This window comes from Callospermophilus lateralis, chromosome 15 (genome assembly GCF_048772815.1).
Source record: "Callospermophilus lateralis isolate mCalLat2 chromosome 15, mCalLat2.hap1, whole genome shotgun sequence".
NCBI classification, from domain to species: domain Eukaryota; kingdom Metazoa; phylum Chordata; class Mammalia; order Rodentia; family Sciuridae; genus Callospermophilus; species Callospermophilus lateralis.
Genome location: NC_135319.1, coordinates 64,806,675 through 64,831,870, shown reverse-complemented (window position 1 = coordinate 64,831,870; position 25,196 = coordinate 64,806,675). Strand labels below are relative to the sequence as shown.

Genomic DNA, 25,196 nt, shown 5'->3' with positions numbered 1-25,196 from the left:
CTGTCCCTTGCTGGAACACACTTTAGGTCTGCCCTTGGTTGTGTGTACAAATTGTGATTCCTATTCCTGAATAAGTACTTCCTTTGCTTATATTATAGCCTGGTGCTTTTTCAGCTGACAGTTATGACAAAAGCCCCTCTGAAGACATTAAAAGCATAAGATACAGAAAAAGATAAAACTGCACTCCCCCACAATCTCCCCTACCTTTTGCTACCTTGAATAATGGCCCCAGTTGGGTATAATGGGAGGAGGGTTGCTATGCTGTTGGCAAGGGACTGAGTTGGGAAGGGACTGGAGAAGTTGGTGCAATATGGATGGAGGCACATCCTACATAAGCTTGGGAAGCAAGCTTATTCTTTTACGTTGAATTCTGATTTTTTAAGGTGACTTTGAGGGAGGTGACTTTGATTCTGCCCGCCTAATTAGGTCTTAACTTTACTTAGGAAAGCTAGGAAGACCACATTACAGTTTTCGGACAACTTTAATAATAACAGTTCTTCAACAATTTCATTTTCAGGGAAAATGGACTCAATGAGCCCAAGAGGTGCTCTCAGCAAAAGCCCTTAGCTAAATGGTAGGAAGAAGTAAATGTATGATTATGTCTGGGAGAACCATACTATCCTTTAAAGATGTGAAAAGCTAACTTTCTATATATAAAATCATAATTATAATAGCTATCATGTATTGAGTACTCCAAGTACTACTAAACCTATATCAAATAATTTATCTCATAATAACCATAATGAAATAATTATTCATTAATTCCATGACACAAATGGAGAAATGAAGTGAAGGAGACATTAAGGAATGTGCCCAGGTTGGCCTCATAGGTAGTAAATGGCACAGCAAGGCATCAAACCCAAGCAGTCTAACTGGTTTGTGCCCTTAACTCCTAGGCCATCCCAGAAGTCCTTTTAAGGACTTCAAAGTGATATGCATGATGCCAGTGCCCTACAGAGCTTTCAAATCATTGTTCAAACATATTTTTTACTATGCTTCTGGAAGATTAATAATGCCCTGAGTTTCTGTGGCTCCCTTTGAAGGTGAAAGTAGAAGGCAAGGCATAATACAACTTGAACTCAAAAATGTTATAACTACAGTCAACATGAGAGTGCTTACCATGTGCCAAGTGTTATTTTTACTTATTGCTTGATATGCATTATCTCAGGCAATCCTCTGTCCAATTGTGCAAAGTATTCTTGCTAACCTACTTTATAAACAAGAAAACAGAGGCTCTTGCCCAAGATCTGAGAGCTTGTAAGTGGTGAGGTGATCTGACTGCACATACCAGCTCTTAACCACCAAGGTATATGGCCTGTCTTGAGCAACTTGAAGACAGGGAGCACTGGCTTATTTACCAATAATTTATCCAGCAACTGGCACAGAGATATGCCTGTAATGAGTGCTTCAGCAAGCACTGGATCCCATGGAAGAAGTTGGAGATTGGGCAGTACTACCTTTCTTCTCTCATGTGTTTGGACACAGTCACAAACATGTATGGCACAGACTGAAAAGTATATAAAACACAAGTTTTACACATTTGCTCAGATGAACACATAAGCACATAAGAATCTGGAGGATGGTGCAGCTTACCTGTCCCCGCATGACAGCAATCTGCTTATGGAACTGGCCCCTATCAAAACCAGGATCTTTCTGTAAAAGAAGGGAAAGAGATAGGAAATGTGTGAATGCCTCATAGGAACCTATTTTCTTTCCCAGTTAGAAACTTTCTAATAAAGTGAGTCCACATAAGGGTTACTGGGCTTGGTAAAGTCAACTAGCACCCTGTGAACTCCTGCTTTTACAGATAAGAAACAGAGAACAAGAAAACATCTAGTTTTCCATCTCAAACTCTGGGCTCCAGTGTTCCATTTGGAAACAAGAGCTCTGTGGATATGTTGGAGCCACATGATGTACATAATACACACTAATGTGATCTGCCACCACTGTACATTTCTTTCAAACCCATTCAAACCAGGTTCTGCTATCCATATGTGGGAACTTGCTTTCGCTGGCTAACTCAAGTCAGAGGGTAGTTAGCCATTCCCTCTTGGCTTTGTCAGGACCAATCAGATAAACCATCAGGAATATCTTCTTTATGTAACCAGGTTGAGGTTCCCAGGACTTACCTTGAAGAGTTCATATAGGTCCTCCTCCAAGTCTTTGACAAAGTTCGGGTCTGATATCTTTGGAAGAATCAGATCTTTGATCTCCTGAGAGAATGGGACTTTTGCCTGGGGCAACCAGGCCCAGTAAAAGGGATCTGAAAAGAGGAAAGGCCAAAACCAAAGCTGGTGACTGGGAAGTCCCTGCTCATCTTCTGTCTTCTATCAGGGCACTTTCAAAGACAGAACCCCTCTTCCCTGATACATAACAAAAAAGAATACTTACAAATGCTATTAACCATAAAGGTTGTATGGGCACTAAGTAGAGGAACCAGGATTCAAACCCAGATCTGCCTAATCCTGGAGCTCTTTCCCAGACATTTTGTGCCCTTACATGATAAAAGTCAGTAGAGAAACAACTACCCACCCTGAGAGATTAAGATGGTCTGAAAATGAATACAAGTGCTGCAAAGGGGACAGTGATTCTCAACTTGTTTTTTCTCCCCCTTTCCAAAAGCTTCTTACTTATAATCAATAAGGAAGATATCAATAAGTAAGACTGGACACTGGCAGCTGCTGTAGTGACCCAAATAAAATAAAACATAAAAAGATAGTTCTCATTTCTACGAAAGAATGAGAAGCTTGCAAAGTGGACATGAAAAAACTCATCTTTGTGCTTCTAATTCTTCTTCTCTCTCTCTTTTCTTTCTTTTTTTGGGGTGTGGGAGATTGAACCCAGGGCCTTGTGCTAGTACTCTACCATGTAACTATACCCCTAACTCTCTCTGTTTCTAATTTTTAATCACCCATATGCCTCCAGTGAGAATAATATAAGTAAAAATTAATAATAATTTATATTATGGAACAGCTGCCATTGTATTAAAGGCTGAGATGCATTATTTCACTAATTCTTAGAATGGTGCTATAATAGAGGTATTATTATCTATACTGTACAGTAAGCAAACTGAGACTGAGCAAGGGAAAAGCCAGACCAGTGTTCTTAAGACTTACATGCCCTCCAAGAATCAGGATGCTTCAGTGGGAAAGCCAGCCCATTGTCTATGGCCGCCACCTTGATAACAGGTTCCTTCACCACCACCCAGTCTGTATCCTGCAGAGCAAGGAAAGACTAGTTAGTGAGAAAGCCCATCTGCCTCAGACCCTGTAGGGTAGTAGCAAAGCAACCCATCTTTCCCAACTCAGACACCAATCCTTCTTCAAATTATTTGGAGCCATTCTCAGAGCTGGTTTCTGTACTGTTACCTGTACCTGGTACATTTATGGCACCTCAGACTCTGCTTGATCAAGTTCTCTGTGTTCCCTTCTTATTATAGGAAAGGATAATGACCAAAACAAAGATAATCATATGATAATTCTCCTAAAGATAGACACTGAGAATCCACTAAATGGAAAAGAAGAAAAGTCCACTTCAGGTGGCCAGATCCTTTTTAGTGGACTTTGACTCAAATGCCATTTTACTGGTGATGACCAAATTTTCCAGTGAAAAATCAGATCCATAGAAGATGACAGTTGGCTTTTCTTACACAAAGAACTCTATTCTCCTGCTTCAATGATACATAAAAAAGAAAAGGACCACAGTTAAATGGAAAAAGTGGCAGGCCACCTGAACAGCCCATGATAGGGATACTCACTATGTGGCTCTATACTTTAGGTTCACCATTGCCATCACAGGAATAGGGACTGTGGTTCCTAGACACTGCATCAAATCCCTTAATTTTTAAGTGGGAATCCCAAGTTTTGCCCTACACCTGATGAATCAATTTCTGAGGTAACAACCTGAGGAATGTACTATTTTAGTTTGTTTTGTTTTATTTTATTTTGCAGTGCTGGGGATCAAATTCAGAGCCTTATATAAGCTAGAAAGGTGCTCTACCACTGAACTACAACTCTTCTAATAATTCAGGCATAAACTTTTGGAGCCTGTGAGAGAAAGAAATAAAACCACCAGGAGAAATAAAAACTGGGGCCAGGTGTGATTGTACACATCTGCTACTTGGGAGGAGGAGAAAGGAGGATCACAAGTTACAGGCTAGCTTCAACAACTTATTGAGATGAGATCCTGCCTCAAAATAAAAAAAAATAAATAAAAAATTATTTTAAAAGGACTGGGGATGTAGCTCATCCCAGGTAGCAAGCCCCTGGGCTCAAGTCCCAGTATTGCAAATAGGAAAAAAAAAAAAAAAGAAAGAAAGAAAAAAAAAGGAAAACCAGGGCTGGAGGTTAGTTCAGTAGTAAAGCACTTTGCCTGGCATGTGGAAATTCATGTATTCAGTCCCCAACAATAGTAAGAGAGAGAAAGAGAGAGAGAGAGAGAGAACCAAATTTCCTGCTACTTTTAAAAGACATGTAGACAAAATAGTGATGGAGAAGAGTAACAGAGGATGAAAGGAACAGGAGAGAAAGAAAGGTATAGAAGCAGCTGTTTCTAAACTTAGTTCTGTAGAATGATGGTCAATTGTGAAAAAATGTTCCATGGTTTGAAAAGGGTGTAATCACAGGACCAAACAAAATTAAACAGGTTTGTTTCACACAATATTTCTCAGACCTTTTCTATGCTACTATGCAATGTAAAACTCAAAGGAACAGAATGTGTTCCAACTATGTTCCAAACTTACTTGGTCCTTTTCTCATGCTATTCCTATTAAAATTAGTAGGATGATCCTTAAAACACATTGAGAGGGCTGGGAGTGGGACTCAGTGGCAGAACGGTTGCCTAGCATGTGTGAGGCACTGAGTTCGATTCTCAGCACCCCAAATCAATAAATAAAATAAAGGTCCATTGACAACTAAAAAAAAATATTAAAAAAAAAACACACTGAGAAAAACTATACCAAATATTAACCTATTATTTAAAAGCCTTGTTCTTCCCCAATTCTTCTAAAATTATATGACAATTCTGTGTGTTTATGTATTATAAAGATATTCCTTTTCATGCTCTTCTTTGAGATATAGACCAACCTCTTACCCGAGAGCCAGAACTATCCATTGGATAGTCATATTTAATCAGCCAGTTGTCATTGCCTCGATCTGAAAACAGAAATAAAAAGTTAGCAGAAATAATCAGGGTGACTTTTTAATTTAACTAAGGTGGACTAGGTATTTTGAACACCTGGACCAACCCTTCTATTGAGAGCAACTACAGAAAATGGATAAAATATTTCAAAATCTCTGGAAGGCATTGGTTTTAACCAGACTATAAGAACTTAAAAATCAAGTTCTAGGAGATAAAGAAAATCCAGAAGAAGGGTCCCAGGATTTGTGGCTTCTTTTCCCTTACAAACCTACTGATTTGGGAAGAGATGTGACTAGAAGGTTGAGAAGTAGAACAGTGTTCTAATAGTCTTATATGGCTAGTGAGTCAAAAGTTATAATCTAGTCACTGATAGGGGAAGGGGACATACTGGTAAATCATCCATACTGTGGGTTGAGACCTAAAGAATTATCTATACCATGTAAGCAAGCTAGCACCCTCTCAGTACCTGAAATTAAAGTGATTCTTGGTGGCTAGTGTGCTTGCTGCTTGCCAAAAGCAAACTTCTTCGTCCACACAGGATTTATGCCAGCGAATATTTCTATAATTTCTGATAAAGAGTATCTGATCGCCAAAAATAACCAGATAGACAAACAGACAAAATGAAATCAATAAAAACAGAGAAACATGAGAAAATTAAAGCTGTCTATAGTGTCTCCAAACCATGTAAACATCTTACATAGATTTTTAAATGTTCAAGTAAAATATTTAATACGTTTTAAGGTAAAAAACAAAATTAAGAGTTTCAGTAGAAAACAAGAATATGTAAAAAAGGAATCAAAAATTCTAGAAGTAAAAAACTAAAAATTACCAAAAATAAAATTTCAGTATGGTATATGAATTTATGTTGAAGAGGGAGATGGTGACTTGGAGACAGTAAATAAGAAAATAACCAGAAAAAAGCACACAGGAATTAAACAACGCATGCATAGTTTTATCTAACAGCATGTAATTGAGTCCTAGGAGAGAAGAGAAAACTAGGGCAAAAGTTAATATTTTAAGAGATAATATCTGAGACTTTCCTAAACTGACAAATAAAACTACAGATTCAAGATGCCCTGTGAATCCTTAGTAGGAGAAATACAAAGAAAACTACACATAGGCTATCCTAGTAAAACTTTTGAAAACGAAAGATAGTGGGAGAGCACTTGCCTAGCATGTCTAAGGCCCTGGGTTTAATCCTTGGTACAGGGGGAAAAAAAATCTCCAGGACAAGATGAACCTAAATAGAAGTTTAGACATGCAGGAAGAAATAAGAGCAATAAAATAGGTAAATAAGTTAGGAGATCTAGATAAATATTGCCAATTTTATTTAGGTAGGATAGTTTGCATGCTTTTTTTTTGGTACCGGGGATTGAACTCAGAGGCACTTGACCACTGAGCCACATCCCCAGCCCTATTTTGTATTTTTATTAAGAGACAGGGTCTCTCACTGAGTTCCTTAGTGCCTCACTTTTGCTGAGGCTGGCTTTGAACTTGTGATCCTCCTGCTTAGCCTCCCGAGCTGCTAGGATTATAGGCATGCACAACTGCACCCAGCTTGCATACTTTTTTTTTTTTTTTTTTTTTTTGAGTTTTGTTTGTTTGTTTTGTGATACTGGGAAATCAAACTCAGGGCCTCACAGTGCCAAGCAAGCACTCTACCAGTGAATCACTTTATCTTTTAGAGATACATATTGAAACTAATAGCTGGTTTCTGAAAATATCAACAAAATTGACAAACCTGTAGCTAAATGGACCAAGAAAAAAAATTTAAAGGCTCAAATTACTAAAATCAGAAATAAAAGCACAGATATTACTACCAATTCTACAGAATTTTTTTAAATAACATGAGAACACTATAAACAACCATATGCCAACAAATTGGATAACCTAGATAAAATAAGTAAATTCCTAGAAACACGAAATCTACCAAGATTAAACCACAAAGAACTAGAAAATCTCAAACTGGGTGTGGGTAGTGCATGTCCATAATCCCAGCTACTCAGGAGCCTGTTAGAGAATCTCAAATTCAAGGCCAGCCTGGGCAACATAGCAAGACCCCCATCTAAAAGAAAGAAAGAAGAAAAAGAAAGAGAGAGAGAGAGAGAAAATCTCAATAGACTTACACCTGTAAGGAGACTGATTTAGTAATCAAAAATTTCCTACTGGGCATAGTGGTGTATATTTGCATCCCAGCACTTGGGAGGTTGAGGTGAGTGTGTTGCTTGAGACCAGGATTGGAAAGCAGCCTGGGCAATGTAGCAAGACTATCTTCAAAAGCAAACAAACAAAAAATTCCCAGGTGTGATACTTGTAAAATTTACCAGAGAAGTAAAGAAGTAACACCAATCCTTCTTGAACTTCGAATCATTCCATGAGGCCAGCATTACCCTCAAAATGAAGCCAGAAAGAGACACTACAAGAAAACTATAGACCAATATCTTTCATGAACACTGATGTAAAAACCTTCAACAAAATACTAGCAAGCTGAATTAAGCAGCATATTAAAAGGTTTACAGACAATGCACAAATAAAATTTATTCATGTAATTCAAAGAGAGTTGAATATATAAAAATCAGTCACAAAAAAAATACATGATCCTCATACTCAATATAGAAAAAGCATTTGACAAAATCTAACACCCTTTACAACAAAAACACTCACCAAGCCAGGAATAGGGAACTACCTCAATATGTGTAAATCAACCTACAGCAAACACCATATTCGATGGTAAAAGACTGAAAGGTTTTCCTCGAAGATCAAGAAAAAGATAAGGATGCAATTGCTTTTACCACTTCTATTTAATACAGTACTGGAAGTCTTAGACAACGGAATTAGGCAAGAAAAAGAAATGAAAAGGCAACCAAATCAGAAAGGAAACACTAAAAGATTCAAACATTTTTTGCAGAAACAAACAAAAAACCCATCTTAAAATTTATGAAATTTCAAGGGAGCCCCAAATAGCCAAAACAATCCTAGAAAATGATAAAACTAGAAGACCCACCCTTTCTAACTTAAAAACTTACTATATAGTAATCAAAATAGTATGGTAATGGTATAAAGAGAGACATACAGACCAATGGAACAGAATTAAGAACTCAGCTGGGTACAGTGGTGCATGCCTGTAATCCCAGAGGCTTGTGGCTCAGTGGTGGAGCACTAGCCTACCATGTGTGGGGCACTGGGTTTGATCTCCAGCACTACATAAAAATAAATAAATAAAATAAAGGTATTGTGTCCATCTACAACAAAACATTTTTTAAAAAGCTAATCTCAGAAACTTAGGCGTTAAGCAACTCAGTGAGACCCTGTCTCTAAATAAAACACTAAAAGGGCAGGGGATGTGGCTCAGTGGTTTAGTGCTCCTGGGTTCAAGCCCTAGCACCACCACCCCCAAAAAAAGAGCCCAGAAATGAACCCTGATATATATACAGCCAAATAATACTGACAAGGGTGTCAAGATCATTCAATGGAAGAAAAGGCAGTCTTTTCAACAAACAGTGCTGAGAAAACTCAATATCCATATGCAAAAGAATAAAATTGGACCCTTAATACCATGTACTATATACTTAACTCAAAATGGATCCATGATCTAAATGTTACGGCCTAAAAATATAAAATTCTTAGGGGAAAAAAAAAATCAGAGCAAAAGCTTCATGACACTGGATTTGGCAATGACTCTTAAATATGAAAGATACAGGAAAAAAAAAAAAGAAAAATCTGTGTATCAAAAGATACTATCAACAGAGTGAAAAACCAATGGAGTTGAAGAAGTTAATAGCAAATCATACATCTGATAAGGGATTAACATCCAGAATATACAGGGAACTTCAAAAACTGAACAGTAATAAAATAAACAAACCAATTCAAAGTGGGATGGGGATTTAGCTCATTGGTAGAATGCTTGCCCTGGGTTCCACCTCTAATACCACAAAATAAGTGAATAAATAAATAAGCATAGGACTTGAATAGACATTTGTCCAAGGAGGATATACAACTGGCCAGCCAATAAGATATGAAAATAAGTTAAATATCACTAATCATCAGAGAAATGCAAAATCAAAACTATAATGAGCTTGGCAAGGTAGGGCCCACCTGTGATCTTAGCAGCTCAGGAGACTGAGACAGGAGGATCACAAGTTCAAGACAAGCCTCAGAAATTTAGTGACACCCAAAGCCACTTAATGAGACCCTGTCTCAAAAATAAAAAAGGGTTGGGCTGGGGATGTGGCTCAAGTGGTAGCGCGCTCGCCTGGCATGCGTGCGGCCCAGGTTCGATCCTCAGCACCACATACAACAGAGATGTTGTGTCCGCCGATAACTAAAAAATAATAAATATTAAAAAATTCTCTCTCTCTCCCTCCCTCTCTCACTCTCTCTTTAAAAAAATAAAAAATAAAAAAAATAAAAAAGGGCTAGGAATGTAGCTCAGTGGTAAAGTGCCCCTGGGCTTAATTCCCAGTACCAAAAGCAAACAAAGAAAGTACAATGAATGGTTACTATTAAAAAAAAAAAACAAAAAAAACAGAAAATAGTAGGGCTGAAGTGTGGCTTGGTGGTAGAATTCATGTTTAGTATGTGTGAGGTCATGGATTCAATTCTTAGCATCTATCCCTCCCCACAAAAAAAAAAAAAAAAACCCAGAAAATAGTGTTGGCAAGATGTAGAGAAATTGGAATTCTTGTGCATTGTTGATCAGAATGAAAAATGGTATAGCCACCATATAAAATAGTATGGTAGTTCATCAAAAATTACTAATAGAATGACCATATATGATTCAGCCATTCCACTTTTGGTATAGGCTCAAAAGGAATGCAAGCAGGTATTTGAAGAGATACATGTTAATTCATGTTCTTAGTAGTGTTATTCACAAGAACTAAAATGTGGAAGCAACCCAAGTGCTCATTAATAGATAAATGGATAAGCAAAATGTGGTATTCGCATTAACTGGAACATTGTTCAATCACTAGAAGGACAATCATTGTTCAAAGGAAGGGCATTCCAACACATGCTGCAACATGGATGAACCCTGGGGACATTATACCAAGTGAAATAAGTAAATCATAAAAAAGGCAAATATTATATGATTCCACTTTTATGAAGTATTTAGAACAGTCAAAATCAATGGGGCTTGTGGGGAGGGAGAATGGAGAATTATTATTTCATAGGTACAGAGTTTCATTTTACAATTTGAATTCTCCTGAAAGAGTTTGTTTTAGAAATGGATGATGGTGGTAGCTGCACAATAATATGAATGTGCTTAACGTTGCTGAATTGTACACGTAAAAATGGTTAAGATAGTTTCTTACCACCATGCAAAATACTGGAAAAAATATAGTTCAAAAAAGCATAAATTTGGTCAGGTTAAATGAACTAAAATTAAAATTGCGCCAGAATTTTTTTTTAAATCACTGATGATTATGCAGCCATCTCAAAAAGTCAGAAAAAGACAAAATTAGCCAGGCATTGTGGCCTATGCATGTAACCCAGCAACTCAGAAGGCTGAGACAGGAGGATTGCAAGTCCGAGACCAGCCTCAGCAACTTAGCAAGACCCTGTCTCAAAATGAAAAATAAAAAGGACTGTGGATATGGCTCCGTGGTAAAGTGCCCCTGGGTTCTATCCCTAGGACCAAAAAGAAAAGGAAAGACAAAAAGTGTCCTGTGGTAATATCTTGATGCTCTAAGAATGAATTGGGATAAAGGATAAGCATGCTCTTCAGCGTTTTGGAAGAGCCAGGTATTTCTGTATGGCACCTGGAAAGAGGCAAGGATAAAATGGCTCCAGGCCTTACCATTTCTAAAAACTACATGCTTTGTCTGGACAAAGCTTAATTTGGAAAAGTATTCTCTTAGATCCTCTCTAAATGCATATGACCCTTCTAACATAGGGTCAAGTTCATCCTGACAAGGCACTGTGACTCCCAAGTCCTGTACATCACCAGGCCTTCCCCACAGGGGCTCACCAGTGTTGCGGATAATGTAATCCAGCACCACTAAGCGCTCAAACTGCAGCAGTAGTTGCCGGTTAGTGTTCTCAGGGAGAGGTTCTGCTTCAAAACGCCGCAGCCAGTAGTCTGCATCTTTGTAGCCTTCAACAAAGAGCTGGAATGAACCTACCTGCAACCAAGAGGAAGGAACAAAATCATGTCCCTGCAGCCCAAGCCCAAAGACCCTAAGGGTATGCAGGGACCCACTAAGCTCCTGTGGTGTTCACATCAGAGACTGGGAAATTTCCAAGATCCTCATATCTTCATTTCCTTGAAAGTACAGGAGATAAGGTTTGTGACAGAGATCATCCATTCACTTTGTAAAAGAAGCCTTTTATAAATGGTCCAGAGATTAAAGTGAGAAGTTAGGTTTCTCAACAGAAACAAAGAAGATAGAAACCTCAGGGCAGGCTACTCACAAGCCCATATTCAAGTTGGTGGGCATGTTGCTTCCCCACTTGAATGAGTGCTACCATAAACCACTACATTAGATATGCCAAACAAGTGTAATCTATACCTTTGGTGGTAGCCCAATTCGGTTAAACCGCTGTCCAACTTTTGGCACTTTCTGTAGCGCAAGTCGCTTGCCCCTGGACTTCACTCGGTCAATGGCACTATAATTGAAGGTTTCACTGGCCAGGTATACTACCTACAATGGAAAGAGAAGAGATACCCAGGTTAGAGTCAAGTTTAAGGAACCAGACCATCATGGGAGAGAATAGCAAGATGCTCACCAATACTGGTTCTCTTCCAGGACACACAAAAAATAAATAAATGAATAAGTAAAATGCATTTTTTAGCCCACCCAGCAACTAGGACAGGGAATATGGCTAGTTTGGACCAACTGGATGTTGACAAAGTGATGTAGGCATACCACTTCCAGGCTTGGCCTCTAAAATCTCTCACACTCCTTAATTCACATTTCCCCATCTCTGTAGCTGGAAATGAAGGGTTCTGAGATGGTACAACCACACAATGGAAGGATAATATATCTCTTGTCACTACATGAGTGACATGGGGGGATATGAGAGAGCTGCCTAACAGACATAAGCAAGAATTAATTCCTATTATATATATTAAACCACTGAGATTCAGGGATTGTTATGCAACTAATGTGAATTACCCTTAACTAATAGTTACCTCCTGCATTAGAAGCTCAAGAGGCCCAAAGTCTACTTTCTTTCCAAATACAAACATACTACAATTTCTACTCTGTATCTTTTTGTATCCTTTTAAATGTTGTGCTTTGTGCGATTATTCATATTTTAAAAAGAAACATGAAAGCTGAATACAGTGGTGCATGCTGATAATTCCAGCAATTCCAGAGGCTCAGAAGGAGGATTACAAGTTTAAAGCCAGCCTGGGTAACTTAGTGAGATCCTGTTTCAAAAAAATTTTTTTAATTAAAAAAAAAAAAAAAAGGACTAGGGATATAGCTAGTAAAAGTGCCCCTAGGTTCAATCCCCAGTACTTATATAAACATTAAAAATTCTTAAAAATTTAAAAATACAAAAATTGTTTTTCACTTTTAATGTACGTCTATATTTATGCACACATTTTATCTGGAATAGTATGAGGAAGGAAACTGAGCACCAGGAGACAGCAGTGGGAGGAGGCTGAAGTACTTCTCTCTTTTGACTCTTCTGTGCCTTCTGATTTTTGCACTATATGCATGCATTGCCAATTCAAAAAAAAAAAAATTGTAATGGGCCCAGACTTTATGGCAAACATCTGAAACCCCAATGACTCAGGAGACTAAGGCAGGAGGATCACAAGTTCAAGACCAGCTGGGGTTGTGACTCAGTAGTAGAGTACTCGCCTAGTACATGTGAGGCACTGGGTTTAATCCTCAGCACCATATAAAACTAAATAAATAAAAGACCAGCCTCAGCAACTTAGCAAGACCCCATCTTCAAATAAAATTTTTAAAAAGCTGGGAAGATTCCTCCTAGGTTTAATCCCCAGTACCCACCTCCCCCCCAAAACACACACACACACACATAAATTATGATGGGACATCAATATCATCACACTTGGCTGTCAAAATGCAGTGACACCATTGTAATCCATATGTATGTCCATTACCACATGTCTTATGATTATCCAAGCACATATCTAACTTCTCTCTTAAAATTAATGAGATTTAGCAAGGAGAGTTTGGCACATGCCTATAATTTCAGTGACTTGGGAGACTGAAGCAGGAGGATTGCCAAGTTTGAGCCTAGCCTTGGCAACTTAGTGAGACTGTCTCAAAATAATTTTTTTTTAAACAATTGACTTTATTTATTTATTTTTTAATATTTGGCAGACACAACATCTTTGTTTGTATGTGGTGCTGAGGATCGAACCCGGGCCGCACACATGCCAGGTGAGCACGCTACCGCTTGAGCCACATTTCCAGCCCCTCAAAATAATTTTTTTAAAGGGCTGGGGTCAGGCACAGGATTACACCTGTACCCCTAGCAACTTGAGAGGCTGAGGCAGGAGGCTAGCAAGTTGAAGGACAGCCTCAGCAACTTAGTGAAATCCTTAGCAACTCAGCAAAACACTGTCTCAAAATAAAAAATAAAAAGTGATAGGGATACAGCACATTAGTAAAGTGTTCCTGGGTTCAATCCCTTATTACCGGGGGCGGGGGGGGGAACCTAGACATTTTGGGAGGCAGAGAACATCTTATTCATATTAGCATTCCCAGCACCTAACACAGTACCTGGCATGTTCATTAAGTACTAACTAACAAATGAAAGAATGAATGAGTTACAGATTCTTTTAGAGAAGGCAACTAGTGAGTTTTAGCATAGTTCAGTGGAAAATAAGCAGAAATAGTTAAAATATAAATAGTTAGCATATAGTTAAAATATAATAGTTAGCATATAAATACCTTAAATCAAATTTATAAGAAAATTCTTGTAAAATTCATTACAAATAATGCCTTATTTGCCCATGAACCTTAAAAGCAAAATAATTTATTCCCATACAAGCCTCCTTCCTTCCATTCATCCGTTTTATCAGGGTTCCCTGAAATGAATGTGCAAGGTACTATAGCAAGCACTCCCTACCTTACAAATCAGGAAACTCAGGCATATGAATGAAAGAAAGGGCTTTCTTTTTTTTTTTTTTTTTTTGGTATTCATTTATTTTTATTTGTTCTAATTAGTGAAAAGTGCTTTCTAATTTGCCAGTTTCCACTATGAAAACCCTGATGCTCTCAAGCCATAAAGCATCGTTTGCCTCCTATCACATTTATTTTTGAACATGCTTCCTAACAAACTGCTTTTCTCCTATGATTAATGAAACTATCATAACCTGAAATCTCACAGGAACAGAGAACAGAAACAGCCAGTGAGTGAGAATTAGAACCTTACTATTTGGAGCTCCATAACAATTGTAAGCTCCAGTTTCATAGTGACAGATGGACAGAATCTGGTCACAAACAGGGGAGGTAAGGAAGTGAATGATTCCTTTCACTATTCTCAGCAGCTGAACTTTAGTTGCAAAGTTCCATCTTATCTTAGTCTCATGGAAGACAAGAGTTTTAGCTGTTGCTAACTTTCTGATGCAAAAAATCCTCAGGCATCATTAATAGGGAAAGAGGAAGAACAGACATGGGAAAGAAAAGGGTTGTGCAGGCAACATTAATGATTAGAATAGCTTACAAAAATAACACAGGCTAACCGGAGTATAGCCTGTGTCATGTACTGGGCTATGTGCTTTATGTGGATTATCTTGTGTAATCTTTTTTTGTGTGTGGTGCTGGGGATCAAACCCAGGGCCTCATGCATGTGAGGCAAGCAGTCTACCTTTAAATTTTTTTGTGAAATCCCTTTTGTGAAATCCTAATAGTCACTCTAAAAGGAACTATTTATATCCCTATTTTTACAGTAAGGAAACAGCCTCAGGGAATTAATTGACTTGCACAAGGGTCACACAAATAAAAAGCTTTTGAGTCAGATTTCAAATCGAGCCTTCTGATTCTTAAGCACTGCTCTCCAAAAACACCAGTTAGCAGGCAAGCATAGAGCCAAGAACAGGAAGGAAATCATACAGTGATGAGCAAGGAGTATTTCAAAAGTTTCTAGAGCCTAGGAGAGGCTTAGTAGGAGGATTCCAGGTTAGGCAAGAGATCTGGGAGTGTTAATTATCATACAAGATGCTGAAAGTGTGTTGTTTAACTATCTTCACAGAGAAATAAAATCAACGTATAAAAGGGAGAGTGATGAGCACAAATCCAGGCAGTGAATTAGATATCAAATGGGAACCATAAGCCTGGTCAAACATTCATTCTCTCCAGCCTGAAGTTGGGGGAATCTTTGGAATTGTTTCCTTGATTAGACATTTATTCACTGATTCAGATATTTAATGAACACTTACTTACTATATAGTACTTTGCTAGGTGCTTAGAATGGGAAATGAATATCTCAAGAAGTGATCTCTAACTTCTAGAAATTCACAAACTAGTTGGCCTATTGTTTAGAGTTCAGTGGAAAAGAAGCAGAAATAGTTAAAACATTCACAATAATCCCATTGTCTTCTTAAAAAATCCTAAAACAATGGTGCACACCTATAATCCCAGCTACTCAGAGGACTAAGGCGGGAAGATCACAAGTTCAACACCAGGCTGGGCAACTTAAGGAGGCTTTTGTCTCAAAATAATAAGGACTGGGGATGTATCTCAGTAGAGCACCTTTGTTTTCAATCCCCCGAACTGAAGGGAAAAAAACCCCAAAAAATGTAAAACCAAGTTTGCAGGGCAGTTCCTATCTGCTGATCAATTTCTTTGCCATCTAAACCTATGAAGAAAACCTCAAGCAGAGGTTTTTGATCTCAAGGCATGGTCTAGAGGGGGGTCAATGGATGGATTTCAACTAGTCACCTGAAAATATACGCAAAATACTAATTGCAAATATGTGTGTTTTTTCCTAAGAATAGGACCTTCAGCTGTCATCAGATTCTCAGAGAGGGTTATGACCCAGAACTACGAAGCCCCCTCTGCAATCTCAGGGCATAAGATCAGAGTGCCACTTGTTACTAAACCTCAGGTGCCACATACTCAGTGGGTGATGATGTTTCCTTAATTGCTTGTATGCTGACCAACATATTCCTTCCCTCATAACTCTTGGAGAGTTTCATGAAGTACGGGGGTTCTTAAACAGCTCATCCATTCTAGATTATATCTAAAGCCAGATATGGTGGCATGCTCCTGCAGTCTCAACTTCTTTTGAAGCTGAGGCAGGAGGATTACTGGAGCCCAGAAGAGCCAGTCTGGGCAACATAGCAAGCTCCTGTCTTTAAAAAATAAAAATAAAAAAAACTGAAATCCTGGAATAGCTCTAAGGTCTAAGAGAGTGAGTTTTAAAAGTAGCTAGGTTTCTAACCAGCTTGGGGTTCCCTGGGATATAAAGACCAAGAGAGCCCATAAATGTGCATTAGGCATCTGTGAAATTCCTGAAATTGTGTATAAAAATCTGTATGTATGTCCTTCAAGAACAACTTTCATCAGATGAATAATTTGTGAGCCTAATCCTGTTACTTTCTTCCAAAAAAGGACTTTCCAAGATTGAAACAGCCTCCACTGGACCCAAAGTCCCACTAACAAGGTTTAACCCTCAGCAAAACTTTAGCCCAGCACTAAGGTCACTGACCTTTGTACGGGGTACAATGTTGAGTTCCAGTTTTTGGTCCACCAGGCTGGCCCCTGCCTCTGAGAGATATCCCTGGTTGAGGACAAGGCAGTCACGGCCAAAGCAGCAGGGACAGCACAACTTCTGCAGCCACTTGGTCCACTTAGGATTAAGATGCCCATATGGCTCTTCATTCTTGGGTTTGAAGACAGCAATGATCCTCTACACAGACAAAAGAAAAAGGTGAGTTGGGGGGATGGGTTATAACTCAGTAGTAGATTGTACACTTTGCATGCACCAGGTCCTAGGTTCAATCCCTAACACCACCAAAAAAAAGTCAGACCAAGTCAGCAGAAATCCAGAAGGAAATGAGTGCACACAGAAGACAATCCTGTTTAGTCAGACAGAGGCTACTCCCTAGCTGGTAAGACACCAGTTTGTATGTGCAACTGAGACCCACTGATCAAAACTGCTGTGGCCAAAGGTGTCAAGTCTCCCCATTCTTCTTGCTACTTCACTCCTCTCCATCACTCTTCTCTCATACTTATCTCTAACTTTGTGCTTCAAAGAAATAAGGTGAATGGACTTGTACATTTCTAGAAGCAAGATTCAGAAGCCAACTCAGTGGCTCATCTTGAGCCATAGACTGCAATCGTATACCAATACCAGAAGGATATAACATCACACTGCATATAATAAGAGCTCCGAAGTAATCTTCTCCTCCAAAAGTGAGGAAATAACTTGTCAGGGATGATATATCATCTTTTTTTTTTTTTTTTTTTTTTGCATGTATTCCTGCCCCATTTATCCAATAGGACCTTTCCTTTATATGGCATGCCAGAACTTTAACACCATAAATCTCCAACTTCCAAGGTATATACATAAACACAATTTCTCTTCATCAATTATGTAAAGACTCAAAAAGTTATCAACTAACAGGAAATAAAGTATTATGGAATGAGGTTTAAAAATTCCTTCATCAATGGTTAATTTCCTCTGTCAATCTTATTATCTCATCTCTTGGGTATTAACAAAATCTTGAAATAAAAAGTTAGAAATGACAAACAAAGAAAGCAACCAAAGAGCCAGGCATGGTGACACATGCCTGTAATCCCAGTGACTCAGGAGACTGAGATGAAAGGATCAAGTTCAATGTCAGCTTAGGCAATAGAGTGTACCTGGGTTCAATCCCCAAAAAAGGAGCCTAAGAGACAAAGAGAAAAAGAATCTGCTACCTGGTTAGAATAGAATTCTCTTAAGTAAATTCTGATAGGCAAGGGACCAGGACAGAAGAGACCACAAAGATTAAATCCATCTTCTTCAAATGTCATTGGAAATATGGGATACCTAGAAACTCTGGCTCTCCCTCCTGAAGATTTTCTTCCACAGGTCAGTCAGCTCTCTGAAGTTGTTTTACATTTATCTAATTCCCTCCAGTCCCCAAACTGGTAATTCAAAGAAAGAAAAGCAAATATGCTAACCAAGTGACTCATCTTCATATCATATGACCCTCCTCCTCCCCACACTCCACAGCCAACTCAAGCTAATGTTCACTTCATATAATTGACTATTACTGAATAATCAAGAATACCCTCCTTACCCACCAGTATACAATTAAGAAAATGAATGCCTAGTTTTCCTCACCATCCTCTCTCTCCTTTAACAGACTATCAATTCCTTTATTACATCTAGGAGAAATTTTCAGTTTAGTGCCAATATTTTAAAAATACCTTTCCTTAATACCCACTTAGTAATGTCCCTGTTTAATGAAGAGGTTGATATACAGATAGCTAAAGTAATAGTAGTCCATGAAGATGAGGATAACAACAGAACTGCACAAGGAAGCAAGAGGTCACCCACTGGCTGGTGTCAGGCTCTACAATCAGTTATTGGAACCTGGGACCCAGAGAGTTCCGAATAGCTCAACAGAAAGAGAGTATTATGCTGTGAAAGAAAGGCCCTTGAGCAGGGTCTAGTGTTGCACACCTGCAGCCCCAGCCACCAGAGAGGCTGACATAGGAGAATCACCTGAGCCCAGGAGTTCTAGACCAGCCTGGGCAATCTCCCTTAAGAAAAAAAAAAAGAAGAAGAAAAGAAAGAAAGGAAAGAAAAACAAGAAGAAGAAAGATAGATGGAGAGGAGGAAAAGCAGCAACAGTCATTGTCATAGTCGCCCGCCACCACCCTTTTCTCCGGGAACCTAAAATTTAAGATAGTTCAAGTGCATCATTCATATCACATAGTGAAATAAACAGAAGTGATCTTTAATTTAAAAAAAAAGTGACCTTTAATGAAACAGTTTCTTTAAAAGTTTCGTAAACATGAAATGGATGATTCTTAAATATTTCGGTCTCAAGATTCTCTTAAATTCTTAAAATTATAAAGGACCCCAAAAAGCTATTGTTCAAGCTCTATCTGTTGTATTAAAAATTAAAACTGAGAAAACTGTTTAATTCACTTAATAATAAACATAAACCTACTATACATTAATCATGATATATTTTAATGACAAATGAAGGTGTATTTTCCTAGCCTTCATTTTCAAAAATACTTTGGTGAAAGAAGACTGGCATTGTTTTACATTTTTCAAATCTCTTTAACATCTGGCTTAATAGAAGACAACTGGGTTCTCACATCTTCCTTAGTATTCAATCTGTTTCGATATCACACATCATGTGATCTCTGGAAAATTCCACTTTATACTCATAAGGAAATGAGAGTGAAACAGGCAAATAAAGTCTTACAATTATTAGGAAAATAATTTTTAGCCTTGGACCCCAAAAAGGAATTCATAGGAGCCCCTGGGCCACACTTTAAGTACTACTGCATTCTGCATTAGAGGTTGGAGAGAAAAAGCTGTCTTTGACTTATTTAGGTAGAGAAGTCTTGTTTACATACATATTAACTCTTTTTTAAAAAAATATTTTTGGTTGTAGATGAACACAATACCTTTATTTTATTTATTTCTTTTTATGTTGTGCTGAGGATCGAACCCAGTGCCTCACAAGGCTAGGCAGGCGCTCTACCACTGAGCGACAACTCCAGCCCACACATTAACTCTTGTTTGTTTGTTTGATTTTTGGTACCAGGGAGTGAACCCAGAGGTGCTTAATCACTGAGTTACATCCCCAGCCCTTTTTTAAATTTTTTTTTATTTTTTTTATTTTAAGGATCTCACTAAGTTGCTTAGGGCCTTGTTAAGTTGCTGAGGCTAAATTGAACCTGTGATCCTTCTGCCTTAGCCTCCAGAGCCGCTGGAATTACAGATGTGCACCACCACACCTGACACATACACATTCTTCCCTTTTAAGGGAAGAAAGGGCTATTCCAAACATATTAAACCCTGAAAGAAGATGAGTTTAAACAGACAGAATGTAGTGAAAATGATTTAGCTTGTGTGTATTTTCACACCACACTGCTGATCCAAACTGCTTTACCCATTACAACTTGTGGCTTGGGAGAACTGCTTGTATTGATAGTAGATGATGTTTAAAATCTCAAGATCTGTATAGGATGCACAAATTTGACCATCTCTTTACATTTTTTTAAAAATATATTTTTTAGTTGTAGATAGACACAATACTTTTATTTTATTTATTTTTATGTGGTGCTGAGGATCGAACTCAGTGCCTCACACATGCTAGGCAAGCACTCTACCACTGAGCCACAACCCCAACCCAACTTTTTAACATTTTAGTAAAAGAATTTTACTGTGTTTGAAGTAAATGAAACAAGACTTTCTTAGAGGACACATATGGTTGGAAGAAGCATATTCAATATTTTAAGTTTTATATTTGAAAAATGGAAGCAGGCACAGTGGCACATACCTGTAATCCCAGCGGCTCAGGAGGCTAAGGCAGGAGGATCACAAGTTCAAAGTCAACCTCAGCAATTTACCGAGGCCCTAAGCAACTCAGTGAGACTCTATCTCTAAATAAAATATATATTTTTTAAAAAGTGCTGGGGATGTAGCTCAGTGGCTAAGTGCCCTGGGTTGAATCCCCAGTACTAAGGCAAAAAAAAAAAAAAAAAAAAAAAAGAACTAAAAATGGAAAAGATGCCACTTTCATGGCAAACAGTTGGTGGATAAAGTCTATTAAAGGTTGAAAATTGGGCTAGGGATGTAGCTCAGTAGCAGAGTGCTTGCTTAGCACACAGGAGACTGGGTTCATGCCCCAGTACCACAAAAATAAATAAATAAATAAATAAATAAATATTGAAAATCAATGATAGGAGGCCAAGTTCCTAGAACATGTGGGCAGTGTCTTTATAGATACTGTAGTTGGCATTGATGAAAATACCAAACTTACTATGATCTAATGAACTGCTATTCTCAATGGTTATAAAAGTATCTTCTCAAAATTATACTACTTTTGCCTTTTTTAATGTTGTGTATCCAAGAAAGCTAATCCAGGGATCAATAAGTACAACAGAACAAAACAAAAAACTCTAAGCTTCATCTAAAAACCAGGAACTACGCCAGGGCCTTTCATGTGTAATATCTCATTTAATCCTCTTAAACTAGTAAATCACATGCTATTCTGTGATTCCTGATAATATGAACATCTGGTAGGACTGACCACACAAACTAGAGAATGTTCAAAAAATATGTTTGTTCCTGAGTGAACATGAGACCTGAAGCACAAGGATGTAAGTGAGGAGGGGTAATGTGAGCACACTCCACCATGACTCCTAATCTAGCACTTTCTCTCTAACAGTTCCAGGTCCCCACTTACCCTGTGACAGAAACCATTCTACGTTGGGAAATGGAATTAGGACTAGAATCAGATTCTTCAAGAATCTTTTCAGACTAAGTTTCAAAAGTAGCCATTATAGAAACTGCTGCTCCCAGGTTCTTCCCTAGTCATGGGACTCCTGATGTTTAGCTGGGCAAGATAAAGACTATAGTTCCAGCCACTACTGCCCCTAAATTATGAACAATGTTTTTAGGCAGAAGGCTCTGATGCAACTCTAGGAAAGGTCCTGAGGGGTGTCGACATTCTTTCTCTCCTTTTCCTTCTTCCAAATAGCTGAAAAACAGATAAGATCTCTGAAGCACAAGCAGCCACTTGGAACATGAAGTGGAAGCCACACACTAAGGATGGCTGAATCTTGGATAGAAGAAGGACCTGAACCGTGATAAAGTAAAATGCCATGCAGCCTACAGAAGTCCTTTACACAAGAGATAAATGAACCTTTTTTTCAAATCATTATTATTTTAAAATGTCTGTCACACACTGCCAAATTCAATACTAAGCAATACATTGGCTAAAAAGAGAAACCAGAAATTCAGATGAGTAACTCCAGGGCAGCAGAGCATTGTGGTTAGAAGCATGACCTCTAGAGCCAATATGCCCAACTCCACGATTTGGTTGCTGTGAGACCTTGGGTAAATTAGTTATACTATGTGCTTCAGTGTTGTCACCTGTGGGGATAATTATAGTACTCATCTTGAAGGGTGGTTATAAGGATTAAATGAGCTACTATTTGTAAAACACTTAAAACACAACCTGGCATATAGTAAGTGCTATGTAAGTATTTGTTAAATAAAATACATTTGGAGTAAGGTCAAATTGACAATACTAACTACAGTGAGGGGCCAGTGTAACCCCCCCCAAAGCATTTAGGAAGTAGTCTTCTGTTCTAAATCACATTTTCCTCAGAGGGAGCAGGATGGTTACATTAAAAGTTCGATCAGAGCATCTTGTTTTGAGTTCCCCTCTAATAAAGAATAGTGGCCAGGAAATTTTAGCGACCGATATCCTAAACATCACCAAGAAACTTACCTGTGGTGTGCCTTTCTCTGTGTATGTATGAAGTGATAGTACTTTATCTTCCAGGCATAACTGAGAGATCCTATTACTCCTACCAGTGGGATCTGACATACTGCCATGGGAATTGTAAAGTGTCATGAAAAAAAAATCTTTTTCATCCTGAACCTATCAAAGATAATCTTAGCACATTCTCAGTCAACAAGCTAACCTACCGGTCGCCCCACCCAAAAAAACCAAAACAACTCACACATTAAATCTCATTCTGTTTTCAAAAAGACAAAGCACTTTGCTGACTTTTAGATCTAAGGACACTCAACTTTTCTTGTTTCTAGAAATTATGGTTCCCATTTGAGTTTTCAAGTTCCCTTATTTAAGGGTATTGGAAAGGAACTATTACTCTCAAAGCCTTTCGTAACCCAGGTTATGTACACAGAGTTGATGGCAGAATTGTCTTCTGGTTCTTAATAATTCAGGGATGACTTTCATGAATAAATGAATCATTCAATGGACCTGACCAAGAGCTACAAGTGATAGCTCATCCTGGTCACTCATGACTCCTCTATCAAAACAGTGTACTGGCCAGGCATGGTGGCACAAGCCTGTAATCCCAGCAGTTGAAGGATCATGAGTTCAAAGCCACCCTTAGCAACTTAACAAGACCCTAAGTAACTCAGCAAGACCCTGTATCTAAATAAAAATTTTTTAAAAAACAGACTAGGGATGTGGCTCAGTGGTGTGGGGCAATTTGTAAAGCACTTAAGTACTGTTTTACAATTTGTAAAGCACCCCTGGGTTCAATCCCTGGTACCAAAAAAAATTTAAAAAAAAAAAAAATATATATATATATATATATACACATACATACTGTGCATCTAAAGAGTCCACGCAGGAGAGATGCTGGGAAAATGTGAGAAAATTTTGACACCCACTAATTTAAGAAGTATAACAATAACACATTTTCCCAATGAACCATTATGGAACATCTGAAGACTTCAATACCCCTGGCTTGACCTAAGTCAAATGTCTTAAATTCTTCTGTAGTTCTCAAAAGGATAAAAAGTCACTTCTCAGCTGCCCTGGTTGCTCCATGCCCTATCCCATGCCCATCCCCCTGTAAATGCATGCAGGGGACAAAATAAAGGTCAGCAAAACTCCACCTTAATTGAAAAGCAAACTGCTGATAGGCCTGGGAGAGAATGAAAGTAAAAGATGGCAGAGAGTTTCTAAAACTCCACGTTCTACACTGAGGAACTGTCAGAAATGATTTGAACCTTTTCCCAGAGGAAGTGAACAATAACGAAGCCAGGTGAAACTGATGCGTCCCCCCACGCTATCACAAACTTCTGTCAATAAAATCCAGGGACTGTGGCAGGAGATATATATCATCACAACACAGAAGACCGGGACTGAATCCTCAGAGCCCCTGATGGTTCACCTGTTCTTCAGAACAGAAACACATTGCTTCGGTGCAAAAAGAGTAAAAGCTAAGGAACCTACTGCAAAACAGCATCTGCTTAAGCTTCTCTGTCTAGAGGCAAATTGCCCCACACCATCGAGCCCTCGGCCTGAAATCTGGTCAATTTCCTCTTTTCATTTTCACGCCTCCTCCACCAAATAGGTTCTGATTTATTTCTTCATCCTGCAGAGCTTCCCTATCTCCTGTCCTCAGTGGCATCCCAAAATCCTGCTAAGGGCTGGCACTGTGAAGTTTCTCTCCTGCAGCTTTTCTTTTTTTCTTTCCCAGAAGGTGCGAAACCCAGAACTCCCTCAATGCTCCACCCGCCCGGCGACCGCGATCCCCAACCCAGCTCTCACCCCCTGAGGGTCCTTGACGAAGTAGCTTCCGCTGGAGCCCTGGTAGATGCGCTCAGGGCAGATGCCCCGCTCGATGGCCACCTCGGCCTGCCGCACCACCGCCTCGAACTCGGGGTCGTCCGGGAACTCGTTCCGCTCTCGGTGGGCCTGCGCTGCGTGCGCCGCAACCGCGGCCTGGGCAGCCAGAGCTTGGGCCTGCGCCGCCACTGTATGAGTCTGGCCCTGGGCCGCCGCGCCCCGGGCCCGGTCCAGCAGTGGCTGCCGCTCCCGGTCGTGGCCCGGCGAGCCTGGCGGAGAGGGGCCCGAGCCGGCTGCCGCCGCCACGCGAACCGCGCCCCCTGGAACCTGCGGAAAGTGAGTTCCCGAGCCCGATGGGAAGGTGTACTCCGGGGGTTGGGCCCGCTTGGGGGACACTAGTGGGCTCGTCTCGTCCATCCCTCTGGCCGCCGGCTCCGGGACCCGGCGCGCTCCACACAGCTGAGCTCGCGGCCGGGACCAATCCGTGGCACCCCCCACCTCATGCCAGGCCAATCAGGTCGCGGTGCCTCCGTGGCCCCGCCTCTAGACTGCCCTGTTTACTTGGCGACGAGTAGGCACGGCCCCTCGCGCACGAACAGTAGCCAATCAGAACCTGCTCCTACGCAATCCGGGCCTCCGCACTTTTCCCCGTCACCTTCGGTGAAGACTGCGCATGCTCTAGGAGCCAACTCCGGGTCAGACACGCCCTCTGCCCACTGTCATCCCAGCCCCGCCCTTAGCTTCCAATTGGCTATCTAGTCTTTGGCGCTTTCAAAACATTAGCTTTTCGTATTGGTCACTTTTTAATTGCGTGCCTACTATAAAGTGGCTGTGAGTATGG

General features: G+C 39.5%; 1 protein-coding gene across 1 annotated transcript in view; it reads right to left on the bottom strand.

Annotated features, from left to right (window-relative positions):
* Nucleotides 1-24,875, bottom strand: part of Pi4k2a (phosphatidylinositol 4-kinase type 2 alpha) — a 28,448-nt gene extending 3,573 nt beyond the window's left edge. The window contains exons 1-8 of the mRNA XM_076835291.1: nt 24,338-24,875; nt 16,771-16,971; nt 11,646-11,777; nt 11,105-11,258; nt 5,092-5,153; nt 3,117-3,216; nt 2,130-2,263; nt 1,594-1,653 (exon numbers count right to left, since the gene is read on the bottom strand). Of these exons, the coding sequence (XP_076691406.1) occupies nt 1,594-1,653; nt 2,130-2,263; nt 3,117-3,216; nt 5,092-5,153; nt 11,105-11,258; nt 11,646-11,777; nt 16,771-16,971; nt 24,338-24,772 (1,278 nt within the window). The 5' untranslated portion in view covers nt 24,773-24,875. The remainder of the gene's footprint in view (nt 1-1,593; nt 1,654-2,129; nt 2,264-3,116; nt 3,217-5,091; nt 5,154-11,104; nt 11,259-11,645; nt 11,778-16,770; nt 16,972-24,337) is intronic.
* Nucleotides 24,876-25,196: the final 321 nt, after the last annotated feature.